The sequence below is a fragment of the Ranitomeya variabilis genome, chromosome 6 (genome assembly GCF_051348905.1).
Source record: "Ranitomeya variabilis isolate aRanVar5 chromosome 6, aRanVar5.hap1, whole genome shotgun sequence".
In the NCBI taxonomy this organism is placed as follows: Eukaryota; Metazoa; Chordata; class Amphibia; order Anura; family Dendrobatidae; genus Ranitomeya; species Ranitomeya variabilis.
Window position 1 is genome coordinate 35,407,980 of NC_135237.1, and position 19,666 is coordinate 35,427,645.

A 19,666-nucleotide genomic window follows, 5' to 3' on the forward strand; every position below is an offset into this window, starting at 1 on the left:
TAACATGACTAGATTATTTTTTATCTAAGTGGTGAAAAAAAATTCCAAACTTTGCTAAAAAAAAATAAAAAAATTGCGCCATTTTCCGATACCCGTAGCGTCACCAGTTTTCATGACCTGGGGTCGATTGAGGGCTTATTTTTTGCGTGCCGAGATGGCGTTTTCAATGATACCATTTCGGTGCAGATACATTCTTTTGATCGCCCGTTATTGCATTTTAATGCAATGTCGCGGCGACCAAAAAAACGTAATTCTGACATTTCTAATTTTTTTCTCGCTACGCTGTTTAGCGATCAGGTTAATGCTTTTTTTTTTATAGATAGATCGGGCGATTCTGAACGCGGCGATACCAAATATGTGTAAGTTTGATTTTTTTCTTTATTGATTTATTATGAATGGGGCGAAAGGGGGGTGATTTAAACTTTTATATTTTTTTCACATTTTTTTTACTTTTTTTTTTTTTTTTTTTTACTTTTGCCATCCTTCAATAGCCTCCATAGGAGGCTAGAAGCAGGCACAGCACGATCGCCTCTGCTACATAGCAGCGATCTGCTGTTCGCTGCTATGTAGCAGAAAATCAGGTGTGCTGTGAGCGCCGACCACATAGTGGCGCTCACAGCTAGAGGCAATCAGTAACCATAGAGGTCTCAAGGACCTCTATGGTTACTGTCCTGACACATCGCTGACCCCCGATCATGTGATGGGGGTCAGCGATGCGCTCATTTCCGGCCGCCCGGCCGGAAGCGCCGGTTAAATGCCGCTGTCCGCGTTTGACAGCGGCATTTAACTAGTTAATAGCGGTGGGTGAATCGCGATTTCACCCACCGCTATTGCGGTCACATGTCAGCTGTTCAAAACAGCTGACATGTCCCGGCTTTGATGCGGGCTCACCGCGGAGCTCACATCAAAGCAGGGGATCTGACCTCGGACGTACTATCCCGTCCGAGGTCAGAAAGGGGTTAAAGAAGACCTGTCCGGTGCCATAAATATATATGTTTTATATCTGGTATAAATGTCGCCATTCTCCCGAATCCGGCGTTGTTTTCCATTTCTTCCTACGCCTCTCCGTTCCTGAGAAACGGCCCCAACTTCCCAGTGTATAAATCTAGTTAAAAGGGTGTGGTCATTAACTCTGCTCAGTGGGCGTATACTTGATGACCACGCCCAGTTGGATAACAAACTAGATCTAAATACAATGTAGAGCGGGCGTTATCTCAGAAAATAAAAAGACGCAGGAATTGCCAACCTGAATAAATGCATTTTTAGGGCACGCTTAACCCCTTTACGACACAGATATTACGTTTTTGAGTTTTTGTTTTTTACTCCCAGAGCCATACGTGTGTTTTTTATTTTTTGATCAATATGGCCATGTGAGGGCTTATTTTTTTTGCAGGACAAGTTGTACTTTTGAAAGACAACATTGGTTTTACCATATAGTGTACTGGAAAATGAGAAAAAATTGGAAAGTGCTGTAAAATTGCAAAAAATTACCAGCCAGTAATGCAGCCGGTGCCTAAACCGTTTCCAGAGACCAGTGTGTCTCTGAAAATTCCATGTTTATCCGGACTGCTACAGCCAGTCTCTGGTCTGAAGGTATCCCAAATCTGTGTCAGCAACCGTCCTGTGGAGGATCCAGAACTTATTAATGTGGACTGAGCCTTACTTCTTAAACAGTGTCAGCGAACCTGACCCCTGGGGTCAGAAGCTACAGTACCGGGGACTGCCTAGGAGTGGTACCTGGCTGCTACCTGCAGCCAAGCCTGACCCCACCATCAGGAGCTCCAGTGAACAGCAGGTGGCCGCTTAGCTACAACCCTTCCAAGGAGGCAGGCCCGGCCCTGTGGCACAGTGGGTCCACGAACCACGGGCGCCACCGTTGGGTGTGAAAGTTGTGACGCCCCAGAGTCCTGGTTGTCACAGTGGCTTTGCTTTCCTCCTAGGGGAGAGTGAGGTCACACTTGGAAGCAAGGAAGGATATCTTTCACCAGGTAACCACAAAGCACACAACACATTCAAACTACAGGCCAGAAGGGGGAGTTCTGAACCTGGTTTTCTGGGGAGCTGCTCTAGACATAGATTCTGGCTGTAGGGGAAGTTAGTGAGCAGTCTGTCAGAGGACAGAGGAGAGAGCAGTCGGACATTGAGTGTCGGAAGGACTGAAGGGGCCGTGTAGCCAGAGTTGCTGCAGCTCCTAGAGAAAGAGAACTGAGAAGGAAAGGACAGTTTGTAGAAAGTGTGCAGGAGAGCAAAGCACAGGTGAGAGACACCAGGGGACAGCTGCAACTGGGCTACCTCCCTGGAGAGAGCAGATACTGGTAGCCGGAAGACCGAGGTTGTGTCGGACTAAGAGGCACAGCAGAAATCGGCAGGACAGCTGAACTGCAAGTTACCTGTCCGCCCTAATACCCAGGAGGCACAGTGGTGCATAGAGCCTGGGTCGTGATAGAGACCCCATAAAAAGGCTCGAGCCACCTGCCATACGCGTTTGTGTCCTAACCTATATGGAGGACAGAGAGAACTGTGAGGACCTTGCCAGAAGCCATAGGCAGTAAGGGACTACAACACCACTGCACTATGAGGAAGGCTTTCATCTCCACCTGGTAAAGGGGACTCTGGATTCGCTTCCAAAAAGCCGGACCCTGCCTATACCTATGATCTGGTGCCCTGGACTGCGGTTGCCTGAAGCCTACAGTAAACCAGGTAAAGAGACTGCACACCTGTGTCCTCATTCTTTACTGCACCATTCACGATCTCAATCTATACACAGGAGCCCTGGGGATACACTTCACCTGTGGGAAGTTATACCATCTAGCTGCCATACCATCACCCCACAGGACCCCTTTAAGCAGCGTCGGTCCCCACTGACCGAATACCACAGGTGGCGTCACGAACAAACTTTATTACAAATCCCTTAAAAGACCTTTCCCTTTATTTGGGCGCCCAGGGCCAGGGACCGGGTCGCAGCCACCGTGACATCCCCTTTCAGTACTGAACCCGGTACAGAGTACCCCCACGGCCCTGGCGGGCGACTCACAGTCAGATTTAAAAAAAAAAAATAATAATAATAATAATAAAACGCAGATTCAAGGGAGCAGTGGGAATAAAATAAAATAAGAAACTTGTTAATTTAAACTGTTAACAGGTCTTCTTTAAAGCACATCTCTGCTTGGCTGTAAGGCAACTGACATTATTAGGAGACGCCCCTACAGCGCTATCTTCTATAAGCCACCAGGTACATCAAGACTTCCCACTTAGGCCGGAAATGGTGATCACGAAATTCAGACGCTTTTGCAGACTAATAGACACTTTGGGAAGGTTACCTATTTGTTTACCGGTATCATTAAAATTCAGTTTTTATTTGTTAGTTTACAATACTTATTTGGAGGAGCAGGGAATTTAGGATGGATTTATCAGTGGAAGCTGGAGAACCAATGAGAAGGTGAACCAAGCCAACCATATTTTAATGGGACTGACAAAGGCACCAACTGTACTCAGATATCACTGATAGACCCATGAACTTTGAATCAGGTGGTGCCACACCACTCATAGGACCGGTGCACCATTCAAGAGGGGACAGAGAACCTTCAATCTTGTGATCAGTGGATGTCCCAAGGGTCAGACCCCTAGTGACTAGTGATGAGTGAACGAGCTCGGATACGGTGTTATCCGAGCATACTTGGGTGCTAACTAAGTGTCTTCCGAGTGCTCGAAAAATAGGTTTGAGTCCCCATGGCTGCCTGTCTTGTGATTGTTTGACAGCCGCAACACATGCATGGATGTCCTGTTTGTTAGGCAATCCCTGCATGTGTTGTGGATGTTGAATAACCACGAGACATGCAGCCGTGAGGACTCGAACATAGTATTTGAGCACACTGAAGACACTCGGTTAGCACCCGAACATGCTCAGATAACACCTTCTCCGAGCTCGTTTGCTCATCACTACCAGTGGCCATTTGTACTATGGGACAGGACCTTTATTAGCGCGGAGATAGGACCAACAAGGGCTGGGTGCTGCTCCTCCATAGCTCATGGTTGGCTTCCATGATACATATGGCCTTGGATGCTAACTATAAGAAGCATTATACACTAGGATACAGACCCAAATAACTATAATTCTTTCCCATCAACCAACGAGGGCAGTTCACAATGTCCCAATGTTCCAGTATATAAGAAGAGAAGGTCTGGTACATGGAAAACCTTTCACAAATACTTGAATTAGCTCTTTTGTGGGGCTCAGGGCTCCCAGCAGCAGGAGGCAGGAGCATGTCTTAGGTGCCGTAATCAGCCTTGCGTCTCTTTTCACAGTGCTGAGAGCTTAGCCTTCTGTAATGTGCCGAAGAGCTCTTGGATACAAGAAGAATTGTCTAAAGGTTCTTATGGAATGCTCGAAAAATGACCAAGTGACTGGCGGCAAAGTAACAATTGGGAGATTTCCAACAAATGTCATTAGTTTACATCATTAGCCATCCGGGAGCAGCGAAAAAAAAAAAAGTATATATAACGATGCAATCTGGATCTGTCATTTGTGCGTATTTATAAAGTGCCAACATATTCTGCAGTGTTGTACAGAGATCGTCATCACTTCTGGTCCATTTAACCATTGAAGAAACGTCCATGCAGATATTGACCTCGGTTGCAAGGCCACAGCGTGGGTGGGAGTGGAGGAGAAGGAGGGTCGGTTGCCCTGGCTGTCACAGTCTATGGGGGCGCAAAATTATTTAGTTATAATCTTTTTGTTTATGCAGAGCGCAGCAATGGAAAACGTGGAAAAGCTCGGGACAATAAAGTGAGCTTTGTTATCTCGATTGCTGCCTACGCAAAGCACAACAGCCAATGGGAAAAACTCATCTCCATTGCTGCGCTCTGCATCAACAAAACGAAGAAGAAGGAAAATGAAAACAAAATTAATGAAGACCTTATTTAATCAAGTGCAGCGCATGTGGATCCAATACGGTCTTCATTCATTACTAAGAGCAGCTTCTTATATATTTTTCCACTTTTTCTAACCCTAGGGTTAGAGACTTGTCTATGGTTAGGCTCAGATTTAGGGCTAAGGTATGGGCTAGGCTTATGGGTAGTTTTAGGAATAGGGCTAAAATAATAAAAATTGTTCCGTAAAAATAAAATATGTAATAAAAAAAAGAAAAATAACTTTTTAAAAAATATATATTTCTGGTTTAAGCAAAAAGCAGAAAAAAATAGGAATTTATTGCACAAACTATAATTACAGAACGTCAACGTTACCAAAGAAGTTCATTAATGGACTGGTAGAAGAAAGGAACCCCAGGAGCACTAACAATTCATGGATTAGGTGGCCCAAAATACTTGTCCTGTCCCAGGAGATGGCAATCCTCGCTACACCACTGATCCATGATGTTACATACAGGACAATATTGTGCACCATAATGGGTGATAGATCTGTGCTGATTCCCGGAAGTAGTTGTAGGGGTCACGGAAGTAGCAGTGGTCCTGGGCCTTGATGCCTAATTGGATGGAATGGACCCACATAGTGGGTGGGAAAAAAGCTCCATCTGAGCACTACCTTGGCCCACAAAAGGTTGCCCACAAGCCTCTCTGGGCCCAGGAAAACCCAATATTTTGCTTGGACTGCGTCTGTAAATTCTGGATAGTTTGGAAGTGCGGTCTACAGGCCTGTAAATGCCAAGCACAATCTTAAAAAAAAAAAAAAGATACAGAAGTTATCCTTTCCAAAATGTAAAGGTTTGGTTTTGCCCCAAATCTCTATGCTTCCCCCCAACTCATTTATGGTGCTGCTTTAAGCTTCCCACCATCTTGGTATAATGAGTATTATATTCGTATTTTACCTACTACCAAACGGCACACAATTAAGGGCATTGGGCCAACCCACCCATTTAAGAGAAAGGCGCCTGGAAGTAGCCCCATCATGGCGAGCAGAGTCTTCAAGCTGTCTGTTCCGACCTGGCTACTGTGTCTGTGCGAAAACTGGGAAAATGGGGAAACCGGTAAAAAAATATTATTTAAATGTCCCCCGATGGCAGGGATCCCCAACAAGTGCCTCATGGTTTTGTACTCAGGAGGCGGCCACGCAAACTATCAGCGTCCACAGGGGGTAAAGTGGTATTGATACTTGTGAAGTGGCCGCTCAGGGGGCTTAGGTCATCACTACTTTATATAGCGACGCTCTTTCATTTTAGGGGGCTCTCACTGCATTATTACTTGACAATGCAGCACTCAAACCATTACTACTTTATAAGGGGGCACTTGCAGTATTATTAGGCGGCACTTGCAGCTTTATTAGGCGGCACTCAGGAAATTATAGCCTTCAAAGGGGCACATAGAGGGTTTATAATATTTAGTTTCATAGAATGTGGGAACATCACGCCGGCACGTCTCCGAAATTATGGTGTATGGTGTATAGAGCAGAAACACACTACCAACATCAGCCCAGAGAACAAAAATTGGCGCTGTGTTTACACAACCATCAGATCCATCAAAATTAGACAATCCCTTCCTTTTGCATATTAATTTTTTTCGGATATACATGAAAGCCATGAAAATAGATCAAAGGACTGGAAAATGAACAGCCTGTCCTGCCACATATCCGGATAAACCACATTTATTCTAGCATTGGTGTAGAGGAATATCTGTGGGGTCCGCACAGTAAAGCCCATTGTATGGGTATGAGAATTACACAAAGGGCTAAAAATCCAATCTGCGCCCACAGCTGCCACCGCTCACCCGACCTCGTGTGATCATACAGAATATTAAGGGTCTGGAGAGTGAACACACGACGGTGTAAAATGGGGGAATACAAAATGAACAAATGTCAACCTGGATAATTGATTCTCTATGGCGGCTGTGACAGGCGGCCTTAATTTGGTGTAATATTACTGGGACTTGTGCACACCTGCCTGCTCCGCGGACTGTGAACGACATAATATTACCTTTCTCTCAGCTCCATCAACTCGAACGGCTCCTAATATGCACATTTTTCAAATATAATGACGTTGTACAAACTCCACCGTCCACAATCCACCAAAATGTCAACATTCTGCAATGTGTCACCGGAAGAAAAGAAAAATAAACCTATTTATCTCATATCTATCTAATACATACCTACCTATATTCATCTATCTCATATCTATCATCTATCTATCACCTACATATTATCTATCTATTATCTATCTATCATCTAGCTATCTATATATCTATCTATATATTATCTCTCATATCTATCTATCTATCTATTATCTAACTATTTTAATCTATAATCTATCTATTATCTATCATCTATCTATCACCTATATATTATCTATTATCAATCTCTATCTATCTATCTATCTATCTATCTATCTATCTATCTATTATCTCTCTATCATCTATCTATCTATATATCTATCTATATATTATCTATCTATCTATCTAGAAAATGAAAAAAAGAAGCAGCACTAGCAGACAATATAAAGCCAGTACGGATGCAAAATCATTCAGGCAATTACAAAACCTCCAGATTGCTTAAAAAAAAAATGAAAGCAGCACTCCATCAAGAATTTAGGAAAAACTGCGATTTAATAGCTCATTGGGGCTCAGCAACATTTGAGTTCTGTTGAGAACGGTTCTTAACAGAACCAAAACGTTGCTGTGCCCCAATAGGCTATTAAATCACAGTTTTTCCTAAATTCTTGATGGAGTGCTGCTTTCATTTTTGCAGCTATCCATCTATCTATCTATCTCATGCAGGAGAGGACACAGGCAGAATAGGGCCCCTGTGCAAGAACAATATATGGGCCGATTACAGTCCAATAGCTCCTCATAATGTGAAATCCTACCTGCTTTGGACATAGTTATGGGCCCCTTTACCTCTTGGGCCCTTGTGCGGCCGCACAGGTTGCACTAGTGCTATTACCACCTCTGATCTAATGTCTGTTTATCATTTCTATCCATTCATCTATCCATCCATCTATATATAGCACATCTACCTATCCATTTACCCACCTATTTATCTTCCCATTTATCATATATCTATCCAATTCTCTATTTATGTATCTACACCTCTATCTCATATCCATCTACCCATCCTTTTTAATGGCTTTAAATCTTAATATTATTCAATAAAGATTTATTCTTATATGTAATTTACTTAGTCACATCTGCTTCCATTTGTTTTGGGTATTATAATAACCTGGAAATGCGGATATTATGATCCATCCATCTACCCACCCCTCCGTCTACCCATTCACCCATTTCCCTTCCATCAACCAGTCTACCCATCCATCCGTCTACCCATCCATCCGTCTACCCATCCATCCGTCTACCCATCCATCCGTCTACCCATCCATCCGTCTACCCATCCATCCGTCTACCCATCCATCCGTCTACCCATCCATCCGTCTACCCATCCATCCGTCTACCCATCCATCCGTCTACCCATCCATCCGTCTACCCATCCATCCGTCTACCCATCCATCCGTCTACCCATCCATCCGTCTACCCATCCATCCGTCTACCCATCCATCCGTCTACCCATCCATCCGTCTACCCATCCATCCGTCTGCCCATCCATCCGTCTGCCCATCCATCCGTCTGCCCATCCTTCCGTCTGCCCATCCTTCCGTCTGCCCATCCTTCCGTCTGCCCATCCTTCCGTCTGCCCATCCTTCCGTCTGCCCATCCTTCCGTCTGCCCATCCTTCCGTCTGCCCATCCTTCCGTCTGCCCATCCATCCGTCTGCCCATCCATCCATCTGCCCATCCATCCATCTGCCCATCCATCCGCCTACCCATCCATCCGCCTACCCATCCTTCCCATCTACCCATCCATCCGTCTACCCATCCATCCGTCTACCCATCCATCCGTCTACCCATCCATCCGTCTACCCATCCATCCGTCTACCCATCCATCCATCTGCCCATCCATCCGTCTACCCATCCATCTGTCTACCCATCCATCCGCCTACCCATCCATCCGCCTACCCATCCATCCGCCTACCCATCCTTCCCATCTACCCATCCTTCCCATCTATCCATCCTTCCCATCTACCCATCCTTCCCATCTACCCATTTATTCATCCACCCACCATCTATGTATTCATCCATAATAAATCCCAAAACAGGTAAATGTGTCAGCTATGGGAGGCTCGGATCGTTTTACTTAAGCCCCAACCGTTAAAAAAATTCAGAAATTTTGAAGCTATTGAATTTTATCCCCATACCGTGCTGGCATTTTGTAGGTTATGTATCAAGTTAAATGAAAAAATACGAAGTGCAATATGGTCTTATCCAAATCAATTCGTGAGGATAAAGAATTAAGCTCACCTGAAAGGGTTGTGTAAATCACAATCCCCGATGAGGTGAAAATGTCAGCTGCTGCAATATCCACGAGTGTTTTCAGATACCAGAGTAGAGTGGATTTCTTGATATGTGCTACTGATTTAGACACAATCCAAAAGAGTTCAAGATTTTGTGGTTGTCCTGCGGAAAGAGTCAGATGGACTCTGAAACGCATCGAAATTAAATCATTTTTTCCTGAGATCTTTTGGATTGTGTCTAAATCAGCAGCGCATGTTATGTAACACGTGGCAGATTCAGAATCCTGGTTTTCGCTTGTAAAATATTGAAAAAAAAAAAATATCACAAAACAGAATCACTCAGATTCTAAGAATCATGGCCGACAAACATTTTCCATCAACTGTGCCTAAAATATATCCATAAAAAGGATAAAAACCTAAATGACAATTTAAAAGAAAATTCACTATAATTTTCATGAACAGCTCAATACTTAAAATGACAGAAATACCAAACAGAAGTGACAGGTGATCCGAGGAGAGACGCAGATCAGTATAGATCTATGGATCGTGATCAGACAATGGCGATGACACCATCACATACAAAGCCCAAAAAGTCAAGTCAAAGATAATCTATAGACTATTGATTTTTGCTCTTCGAAAAAAAAAAAAAATCAGTAACATCTGTCTGTTGTATTGTGTGGTCTGGTAGAATTATCTTTAGATCAATGGAACATATTAACCATATGATTCATCGTTTGGGGGGAGGGGTAAGTCCCTTTTCTTTTGTTTGTCTTTTAGTATTTATTGACCAAATTCTTCAAAATGCTTCATGTATTTTGCGAATTCTACACCAAATAACAAATGCTCTATATATTTTTGCCTTTACCTGTTTTGCTCCTTTTTAGTAGAAAAAGTTTTACTTTTCACAAATGACTCAATATTTGTACCTAAAGATCTGCCATACATAAAATCACTCAGGGGTGGAGGTAAAGTACATTTGCAAGAAGTTTTGTAACTTTTTGAAAAGTTGAAACTGTTGAATCAACCAAAAAATGTCTGGTAGCAACCAAACTTAAAAAAAAACTTATTAAAAAAAACAAACAAAAAAATAAAAACACACAAGATGAACATCTATAAAATAGTTAAATTAAGCTTCAAATAATAGGTGAAAAAAAAAACACCAGAAACTAGACAAAAAAAGGCGCAATTGGAACCATGAATCGAACCCAAAGTGTTTCTGAAAATCTCATTACTATTGTGTAACAAACAATAGACTTGTCGACGGATCGTCAAATTTAAATAGATGGTTAGACAAGAGAGCGCTGGCCTGAAGAAGAGAGGAGCCTAACGAAGATTTCACATGTGCTCGATGACGCACCTGAACTACTTCCTGCTAGCAGCCCTCGATATAGAAAGACTCTAGCGCGGCAAAAGCATAAACAAGGTAAGTTCACATGTCCTTTAATCATCCCCGAAAGGATCAGCTAGGCCTCATCCACACGTCAGTATTTTACCCGTATTAGAGTATTTTTTGATCAGACTTTGATCATAGTTTGGTCCGAGTTTTATAAAGTTTTTCTCGTATGTGTAGGGAAATACAAAAAGTTTCTCCACTTACTCCGTTTTGACAGTCCATGAAAGTAGAACACTGGATGTCATCTTAGCGCAGTCCGATTTTTAGCGGAACCACAAGAGTTGCATTGGGGATTTTGATCCGACCCTTGGATCACAATTGGATGTGTCACCGCGATTTTCAACAACCTGGGCCATGAAAAATCCCGGACATGTGAATAGCCACATAGACTATTACACGTATGAGTGCTATTCACGAAAAACATGGAAAGTGTATGCAAAAAAAAGACGTGTGAATGAGGCCTTATAAATTGCATCAGTTTGAAAATAATTCAGTATTTTTGCTTACTTGATCCTTTTCCATGATCACTGGATTACTGCCTTCCACACATGACTTCCTGCATAGCAGCGCTCTCTCTCTCTCTCTATATATACATACATATATATTTTTTTTTTTTGATTATGGGGCCAATTCATTCCGACTGGCATTCCAATCGACTTCGTTGAATCTATGGCATTCACTACAGTTATGGGGTCAGAAGATTTCGGAGGCTCTCTGGTCAGGGTCCTTGACGATCGTCCCTCACTCTGGGCAGGACCTGTCCTGTTCTGCAGTGTGTAATACATACTTTCCCCAGTGGTGGCGCTGCAATAATATTAAACATTTCCTACCATAGATTACAGCAGATCACGCTGGGTCCCAGCAACCAGGCATGCAAAAATATATATACGGTATATAAAAAAAAGCAATTTACAATGACCTTGTGATGTGAATGTCAGCATAAAAGCACCAAAACAAGTGGAAGCACTTCATATAAGTAACTTGTCGACGGATCGTCTAATTTAAATAGATGGTTAGACAAGAGAGCGCTGGCCTGGATCGTATCCTACGTGACACCCGCTATTGATTCAGACAGCTTTATTAAGGGTCTTGCTGCATTCGCCCATTCAATCTGAAATCAGAGGTGTTGTGCGGACGGCATAATTAATACGGGCTCCCCCAGACTCTGGACACAAGCCAGTATTGTCTCCGCTATGTTAATATCAACCCGATTCATCCCATTTATCATCTGCGGCCACCACCGGAAAGATCTGTACTAAACTGCTAATTTTAGAAAGGCATTATGGAAAATTCTAAAAAGAGGCCTGAGACCATCTAATGTTATGGAAAACATTAACAAGGGGTCAGAGGGTTGGAGGCTGTTACAAAATAGCAGCGGAAAACAGAAAGAAAATTTAATGGTGAAATATATTACTATTATTTTTTATCCCTTTTATTTGTAAAATGCTGCAGAATATATTGGCACTTTCTAAATAAAGATGATCAACAGGGTAGTCTGAATATTTTGTTTCAGGAGCGCACTGCTCCGCTACCTCCCGGCTTCCTCTTTGCAGAGGGGTGGTGTGCTCCTGAAGATTGTCAGCTTGGCCTGGCGACATGGCTAAGCTGCTAGCCCAAACTGTGCCCTCTCTGATACGGATAGCACAGGCAGCTTCGGAGGAGCAAGGAGACACTAAAACGCATACATTCAGACAATCTGGCCAGATTCAGTGAAGTGCTTACAAGCTTCAAAGCAAAGAGCTTGCATACACTGCACTCCATCCCTAGAAAAAAAAAACGGTTCAGAACAGCACAAGTTCTAAAAAAAGGGCTTGAAAGCTCTGAGCTCCATCTCTATGAAACAAGGTTCAGAGCAGCATTTACAAGCTTTAAGACAAAGGGCTTGTAAGTGCGCCAATTCTTGCCTACAAAACCACCCACCTCTGATGGACTGTAGAGATGGCCAAGGACCGTAGCAAAGTAGAAATTAAATTCCATTCATCCTTAAAAACGGAGAGGAATTTTAGTAAGAAGTGATTTGTAAAGTTTCTTGTCTTTTCCAAGCATTTTTACCTATTAAAGAAGTTGAGCATAACCCTTTTAATACGAATACTAATTTCATACCTTATTTCTATTATGTACATTAAAGGGGTTGTACCAAGTACATGAGTTATCCTCTATCGATTGGATAGGTGTTAAGCTGAGTCTGTTGGGGGTCTGGCTACTAGGACCCCCACACGCACCTTGAAAATGGGGCTGTCTAATTGGAGGGTAGGTCAGGCATATGCACCTCCTTTCCATTCACTCTCTATGGGACTGCCAACAATAGCCAAAAACTGCGTCTGCCATTTTCATCAGCACCATAGAGTAGGAAAGGAGAAGACGTGCGCATGCTCAACCTGCACTCCACACCCCACCATTTTGTGTATACAAGAATAACAGTAAAAATTAGGATGTGTTTTAAAGATGTCATGTGTATATTTGGTGTAGATAAGGTGAACCTCAAAATCATTTCTGGGGCCAAGCAGCTCTTGCCCAAAACTACCGTCTGGCAGCCACTGACGTAGCCGCTGGACCAGGTTCCTGCAAATAAAAGTGGCTCCGTCTATAATACGTCTAGTAGTGTTGAGTTCTGTCTGATACATCCTCACCCAGATGTATTAGTAAACCCCTTCTAATGTAGTATATACCCCCTGGCCACCAGGATGCATACATTAAGCAGGCCATTCACATAAGTCGGCTGATAATTCGGCCATCTCTCACACCTCCACCATACACTCCTCTGGCAATTGCGTATTGGCCAACATTATCGCCAAATAAAAGAATCGGCCACTGAAATTCCAACTGCCGGATCTTTCTCCCCTGACCTCATCTTTGTCGCATACACATCAAGCCTCGTAGAAATTGGTGGGTTTGTCCAACTTTTTCCTAGTAATCTCAGTTGTTCATTATGCCTTACCTTCACATTATCAGGATGTAGACCCCCGGGGTATTTGTCCATGTACTGACACAGATCTGTATGCTGAAAGATAGAAACAGAAGCCAGAATTACCATCTCCGAAAATCACATCTCTCTACTTCACTGAGCAAACACACGTCTCAATAAATTGATGCTATCCACAACTGAGTTTAATTATTTTCACTTATCTCTCCCCCCATAATCAGTGAATTAAGGGTCAAATTATGAAATGGAGATTTAACCAAAACATTCTTTATTAGCCAGTCAGGCGACCCATGTACCATCACACGCTGCTCTCAATGATCTGTGTCAGATGTAACCACCACCAGTGGCATCTTGGTTATGTAACGTCACCTGTATAACCTAATGGGGTTTAAAAGTAGGGGTTGTTTTAAGGAATTGGTCCGGTGACCAATTTACCATCACAGCTTTGATCTTACTGACCCAGGTCAGAGTCTAAGCCCAATGGAAACACAGTGTTAGGCATTTTGCTCAAGTGACGTCGTCAATATACCCAAATACAGCTAAAGAATAAGGGTCATCCTATGATATTAAAAACACAGGAGATAAAAGTCTACTCTTTCTGATCAAACTAATCTCCCTTTCTCATGATCAACTGATGCCAAATGGTGTTAGTCTCGAAGACAAAAAATGTCAGAGGATGGTCACCACTGTAGGCAGCGATTGGCTGAACACACATTTCCGGGAACTGTAGGGACCATGTAAGCATCGGAAAGGGAAATGGCTGAGCCGCAAAGATGAGTATTACTTTTTTATTATTGCTTGAAAGGTGTTGTCTACTTTTTTTTTCTCATTACTAAACAAATGTATTTGAGACTCCTTTTTAACAATTGGGAAAGATAAAAATTGTGCACCATCTGGCTTTTACAGACTCTTTGTTTTCTTGCACATACAACTTTTATGCGGTCTGTGGTCATAAATCAGCAAAAGACAGCAAACAAAAAGACAAAATAGTTACAAACTCTCCCTTCTTAGCAAGCTCACTGACGAATTTTCAGGTAACTCATTCTGCATCCAGCAAAAGACAGTACAACACAGAGGCTTTAGATGGCAAATTGTGCAATAGTTTTCTAAAGACGACCAATTGCAAAAATTATTATTAAACTCAAGAAAAAAAAGTCTTTAAAATTGGACAAGTTCTTTAACCCCCTTTTAACAAACACATTTTTATCCGTTACCTAATTGAACAACTGCCATTAATCCAGCATTAGAAAGCCATGGCTGCTTTTTAGGGTTGAGCTGCAATAACATCCAAACCTCTAGACAAGTTGGGTGCTGTTTTTGGAAGAAAGCACTCACGTTATCCTAATCCTGGATAATCTCTTTAATATGTTAACATTAATAAAATATTTGGAGAGTAAACATCGTCAAATTTTGATGTTTTTTGTTTATTTTATTTCATTTTTTTAAGATATTTAAAAAAAAAACATTTCTGAAAACCAGGCTGTGCAATTTTTGCTTTGATACCAGCAATTTCTCTACAGGGAGTCTCCATCTCCTTCTAATGGATACCTCCTACGAGGAGTAATTTCACAGAAATTCATGCCATGGTTTTATATCAATATCTCACTAAAATCCTCATCTCTAGTGCTCGCAGCAGGCAGCTCCTGAGGGATTTCAGCTCTGGCTGAATACATAGGAACATGAAGGTAATAATAAAGAAGTGAAATGTAGTCATCTGGAAGGGAAATGAGACTGCATTGCATATGGGTGCAGAATCGTACCCCAGCGCTGCACATGCCGACTGTACAATTATAACATAAATGCGAGCTCGCTTACTAACTGAGATCTATTATATTGTACGAAATCTTACAGCCAAAGAATCCTGTAATTTGACAGCCTCCTCCAATAAACCTGGTGCTTTGGTAATTGGACTAATTTTATCATAATTTTCATTTTTCCATTGCCTTAATATACTTAAATATGCTATATTGCGGTGTCTAAAAGCTAGCACATGGAACAGCACTGTAAGGTAATGTTAGGAGAAGCATAAAAAAGGGGAAACACTCTAAAGTGCACAAGGTCCAAAATTTAATAAAGGAGGAACTGCAACATCTCACATAGACGTCGAGGTCGACCACAGAAGTTAACACCTAAACAGGAGCATCTTCCGATGAGAAGGGTTATAGAAAATCCACAAGCAATTTCACTGCACTTATCTGAAGTAGTAGAAAGCCAAAATAGCGTAAGGTTTACCATGACCTAACATGGCGTACACTGCACAGGAAAGGCATGCATGGGTGTCTGCCATGAAGGATGCCTCTCCTAAAGCACATGCCCATTCTGAAAAATATGAAGACTATGAAGACTCTATACTGTGGACCGAAGGGACCAAGATAAATATTTTTGGAACTGCTGGTTTCAAAACTGTTTTGGGTCACTAAGGTGAGGAGTACAAAGAAAAGTGCATGATGCCTACAGTGAAACATAGTGGTAGCAATGTCCTTATGTGGGGCTGCATGAGCGTGCTGGTGTCGGGAAGCTACATTTCACTGATGGCTTCATGAATTCACAGATGTACTGCTCTATAGTGAAAGAGAATACACTACCATCACTCAGTGTGTAAGGGGGGATTTTGGCCGATATCTATATCCGCGCCCCTAAACAACTTACATAGGGGTCCTAGGGTGTGTGTGTGATTGTGGTTCTGTGATGGACACCTTCAGGATTTACAATTGTGCAGCATCGGACCCGATTAAACTCAAGGTGAAGAAACCAGACAAGTTTGCAAAAATAAATACCTTTTTTTACCAACGATAAAACTTATGTACAGAGATATTTTCTCTGCACAATACAGGCACATTGTTAGTGGTTATGGATGGCGGCACAATGCTAATGAGAAACGTTACAGATGAACAACAAGACAGATTTGTTAATTTTACCTTCTTGGTACAGGGCCACCCAGGTCAATATGTATTTTTTTGACCACTGCACACTAATTGCACTCGTGTGCAAGGTGTTTGACTCCGTTTTTTTTTTTTTTTAGAAAGTGACCGGTTGTCTTGTACAAACCCCCTTGATTCTGATGCGCTTTTCCATTTTGTGCTGCATCACTCCATTGCAGAGATATTCGCACTTGTTGCTTTTGGAGCGCAGTATTTGGAATCTCTGCTTGCAGTCCGTCTGCACGTTTCTTTAGAATTTTCTCTGGATGCATGCGCTTTCACCCCTCATTCACAGACATTGCCAAGCTGTTATTGGCAGGATCTGGCAGGGAGGGGTGAAAGTGCATGCCCATAGAGAAAGCTCTGAAGAAATGTGCAGTTGGACTGGAAAAAGAGATTCCAAATACTGCGCTCTAAGGCCGGTTTCACACGTCAGTTGCTCCGGTACGTGAGGTGACAGTTTCCTCACGTACCGGAGACACTGACACACGTAGACCCATAAAAATCAATGCATCTGTGCAGATGTCATTGATTTTTTGCGGACCGTGTCTCCGTGAGCCAAACACGGAGACATGTCAGTGTTCGTGGGAGCGCACGTATTACACGGACCCATTAAAGTCAATGGGTCCATGTAAAACACGGACCACACACGGACCTTCTCCGTGTGCAGTCCGTGTGGCGTGCAGGAGACATCGCTACAGTAAGCGCTGTCCCCCCCACATGGTGCTGAAGCCGCGATTCATATCTTCCCTGCAGCAGCGTTTGCTGCATATAAGATATGAATAATAGTGTTTAAAAGAAAGATCTATGTGTCCGCCGCCCTCCCACCCCCTGTGCGCCCCCCCACCCCCTGTGCGCCCCCCCGCTGTTCTGAAAATACTCACCCGCCTCCCTCGCAGTGTTCTGTGCTGGCCGCCCCTTCTACTGTATGCGGTCACATGGGGCCGCCGATTAGAGTCATGAATAGGTGGCTCCACCTCCCATAGGGGTGGAGCCGCCTATTCATGACTGTAAATGAGCGGCCCCACGTGACCGCATACAGGAGAAGGCGCGGTCAGACCAGGAAGCATCGACAGCCAACGAGGGAAGCGGGTGAGTATTTTCAGAACAGCGGGGGGGCGCACAGGGGGTGGGGGGGCAGCGGACACCTAGATCTTTCTTTTAAACACTATTATTCATATCTTCTCTGCAGCAAATGCTGCTGCAGGGAACATATGAATCGCGGATTCAGCACCAGATGCTGGTAGTACGTGTGGTACACAGCACGGTGCGTGTGGTACCCAGTGGGCACACGGGCGGCACACGTGTGCCACACTGATGTTCACGAGAAACGCAGGGGCACACGGACACGGATAATTCCGGTACCGATTGTTTCCGGTACCGGAATTATCTGGACGTGTGGGACAGCCCTAAAAGCAACAAGTGTGAATATATCTGCAATGGAGTGACCCAGCAGAAAATGGAAAAGATCATCAGAATCAGGGGAACTCAGTGATTTTTTACAACATATTTAACAACTTTTCTGAGCAACTGACAGGTTCGCTTTAATTTTACTTTTTTTGCCTCCTGAACCCCGTCTAACATTGTAGAGTGTAGAATAAAAACTGATCCATCCCAAGTTCGGAATCCGCAGCGATGACAAGCGGTTCAATGTGTGCCAGGAATGTCAGGTGGACACAGACAGGCATACAAAGACGCATATTCATGGCAGAGCAGAAGTGTCCTCAATGGACCTCCGCAATCAGACTGCCTGCTTCTATTCATTAATCAAAATATAAAAAGAAAAAAAAAAATACCAAAAAACATTAGTGTCTACAGCAACTGGTATATCATATCTGCATTGCTATACATTAACTATATTGCAAAAAAAAATGTGGTTATGGTTTGCATATATTAGAACAAGACCCAATACACTGATACTATAGGTATTCTCTGGCTTTATCCATTTATTTTTCCAATTTGGACAATCAGCTCTGATCAGATGGGAAACTTTGCAGAAAGTGTTCAGTTTGCCTGCAGCACCCCCACAGGGAAAATGAGGCATTACCATGTACAGTATAAAAATGAGAGAAAAAAACCCTGAGAAATGAGAGCAAAAACTGGACACAATTGAGCACGTGACAGGTCCTCTTTAACTATTCCTTTTAGAATAATGTAAATTAGCATGAAATGTTTTGTTTAATACATGTGTACAGCTTTAAAAAAAAAAAAAATAGAACTAATCATGGACTCTATGTAACATTCATTTACGCATTTGCAGAAAAATTCCCCTAAAATATGAGCAGCCTTGTGACCCGTATGTTCCAGTCTTCTCCCAGCAAATTACACAATTTTTTATCATTTCCATATTTATGTGCAAAATTGTCTTATACATAGATATAACTTTTTTCTTTTTATGAAAATCAAGGGACTACGAAAGGCAATGTGAAAATGAAATGCAGAGAGGCGGCTCGCTCCTCTGGGGAAGCGGTATCATGAGTCAGGTTTTCCATGAGGTTAGTGATTTCCTCGGATGAAAGTGGCCTAATCTGGAGCTGTGAATGAGGCGCTTTCACCACTTCACACAGGGAAATTACAAGACGAAAATGCTGCCGCATTCCTCCGATAACTGTGTGACAAGAGCGAGGGTAGCGGGGCTCCGGCAGCGGGGTGGGGGGACGCTTCTCTCACAATACTACCACATAAAAACATCTTACTATAGTAACCAAACGGGGATAGAAAGAAATTAAGGAAATAATCAGGGCACCGTCTCCTACATGGGTGAGCCTTATAGTGTCCCCATAGGAGGACGATGGCACTAGGGTTGTTGTCTTAGGCAGGGCTGTGGAGTCGGAGCCCATTTTGGTGGAGTCGGAGTCGTGGAAATTGAGGAGTCGGAGGTTTGGCTTACCAACTTCATAGCCCTGGCAGGGCTGTGTAGTCGGAGTCGTGGAGTCGGATTCATGGAAATTGAGGAGTCGGAGGTTTGGCTTACCAACTTCACAGCCCTGGCAAGGCTGTGTAGTCGGAGTCGTGGAGTCGGAGTCAAAGCCCATTTTGGTGGAGTCATGGAAATTGAGGAGTCGGGAGTCAGAGGTTTGGCTTACCGACTCCACAGCCCTGGTCTTAGGCCCAACATTTTTGGGGTGCAAAATTTGAAA

The 19,666-nt window shown here is 43.1% G+C and overlaps 1 protein-coding gene across 5 annotated transcripts in view; it reads right to left on the reverse strand.

The window, feature by feature from the left end:
• CDK14 (cyclin dependent kinase 14) overlaps window positions 1–19,666 on the reverse strand; it is a 484,203-nt gene that overhangs the window by 255,657 nt on the left and 208,880 nt on the right. For all 5 annotated transcript variants that reach the window (XM_077268230.1, XM_077268229.1, XM_077268232.1 and 2 more), the window contains one exon: window positions 13,621–13,683. In XM_077268230.1, the coding sequence (XP_077124345.1) occupies window positions 13,621–13,683 (63 nt within the window). The remainder of the gene's footprint in view (window positions 1–13,620; window positions 13,684–19,666) is intronic.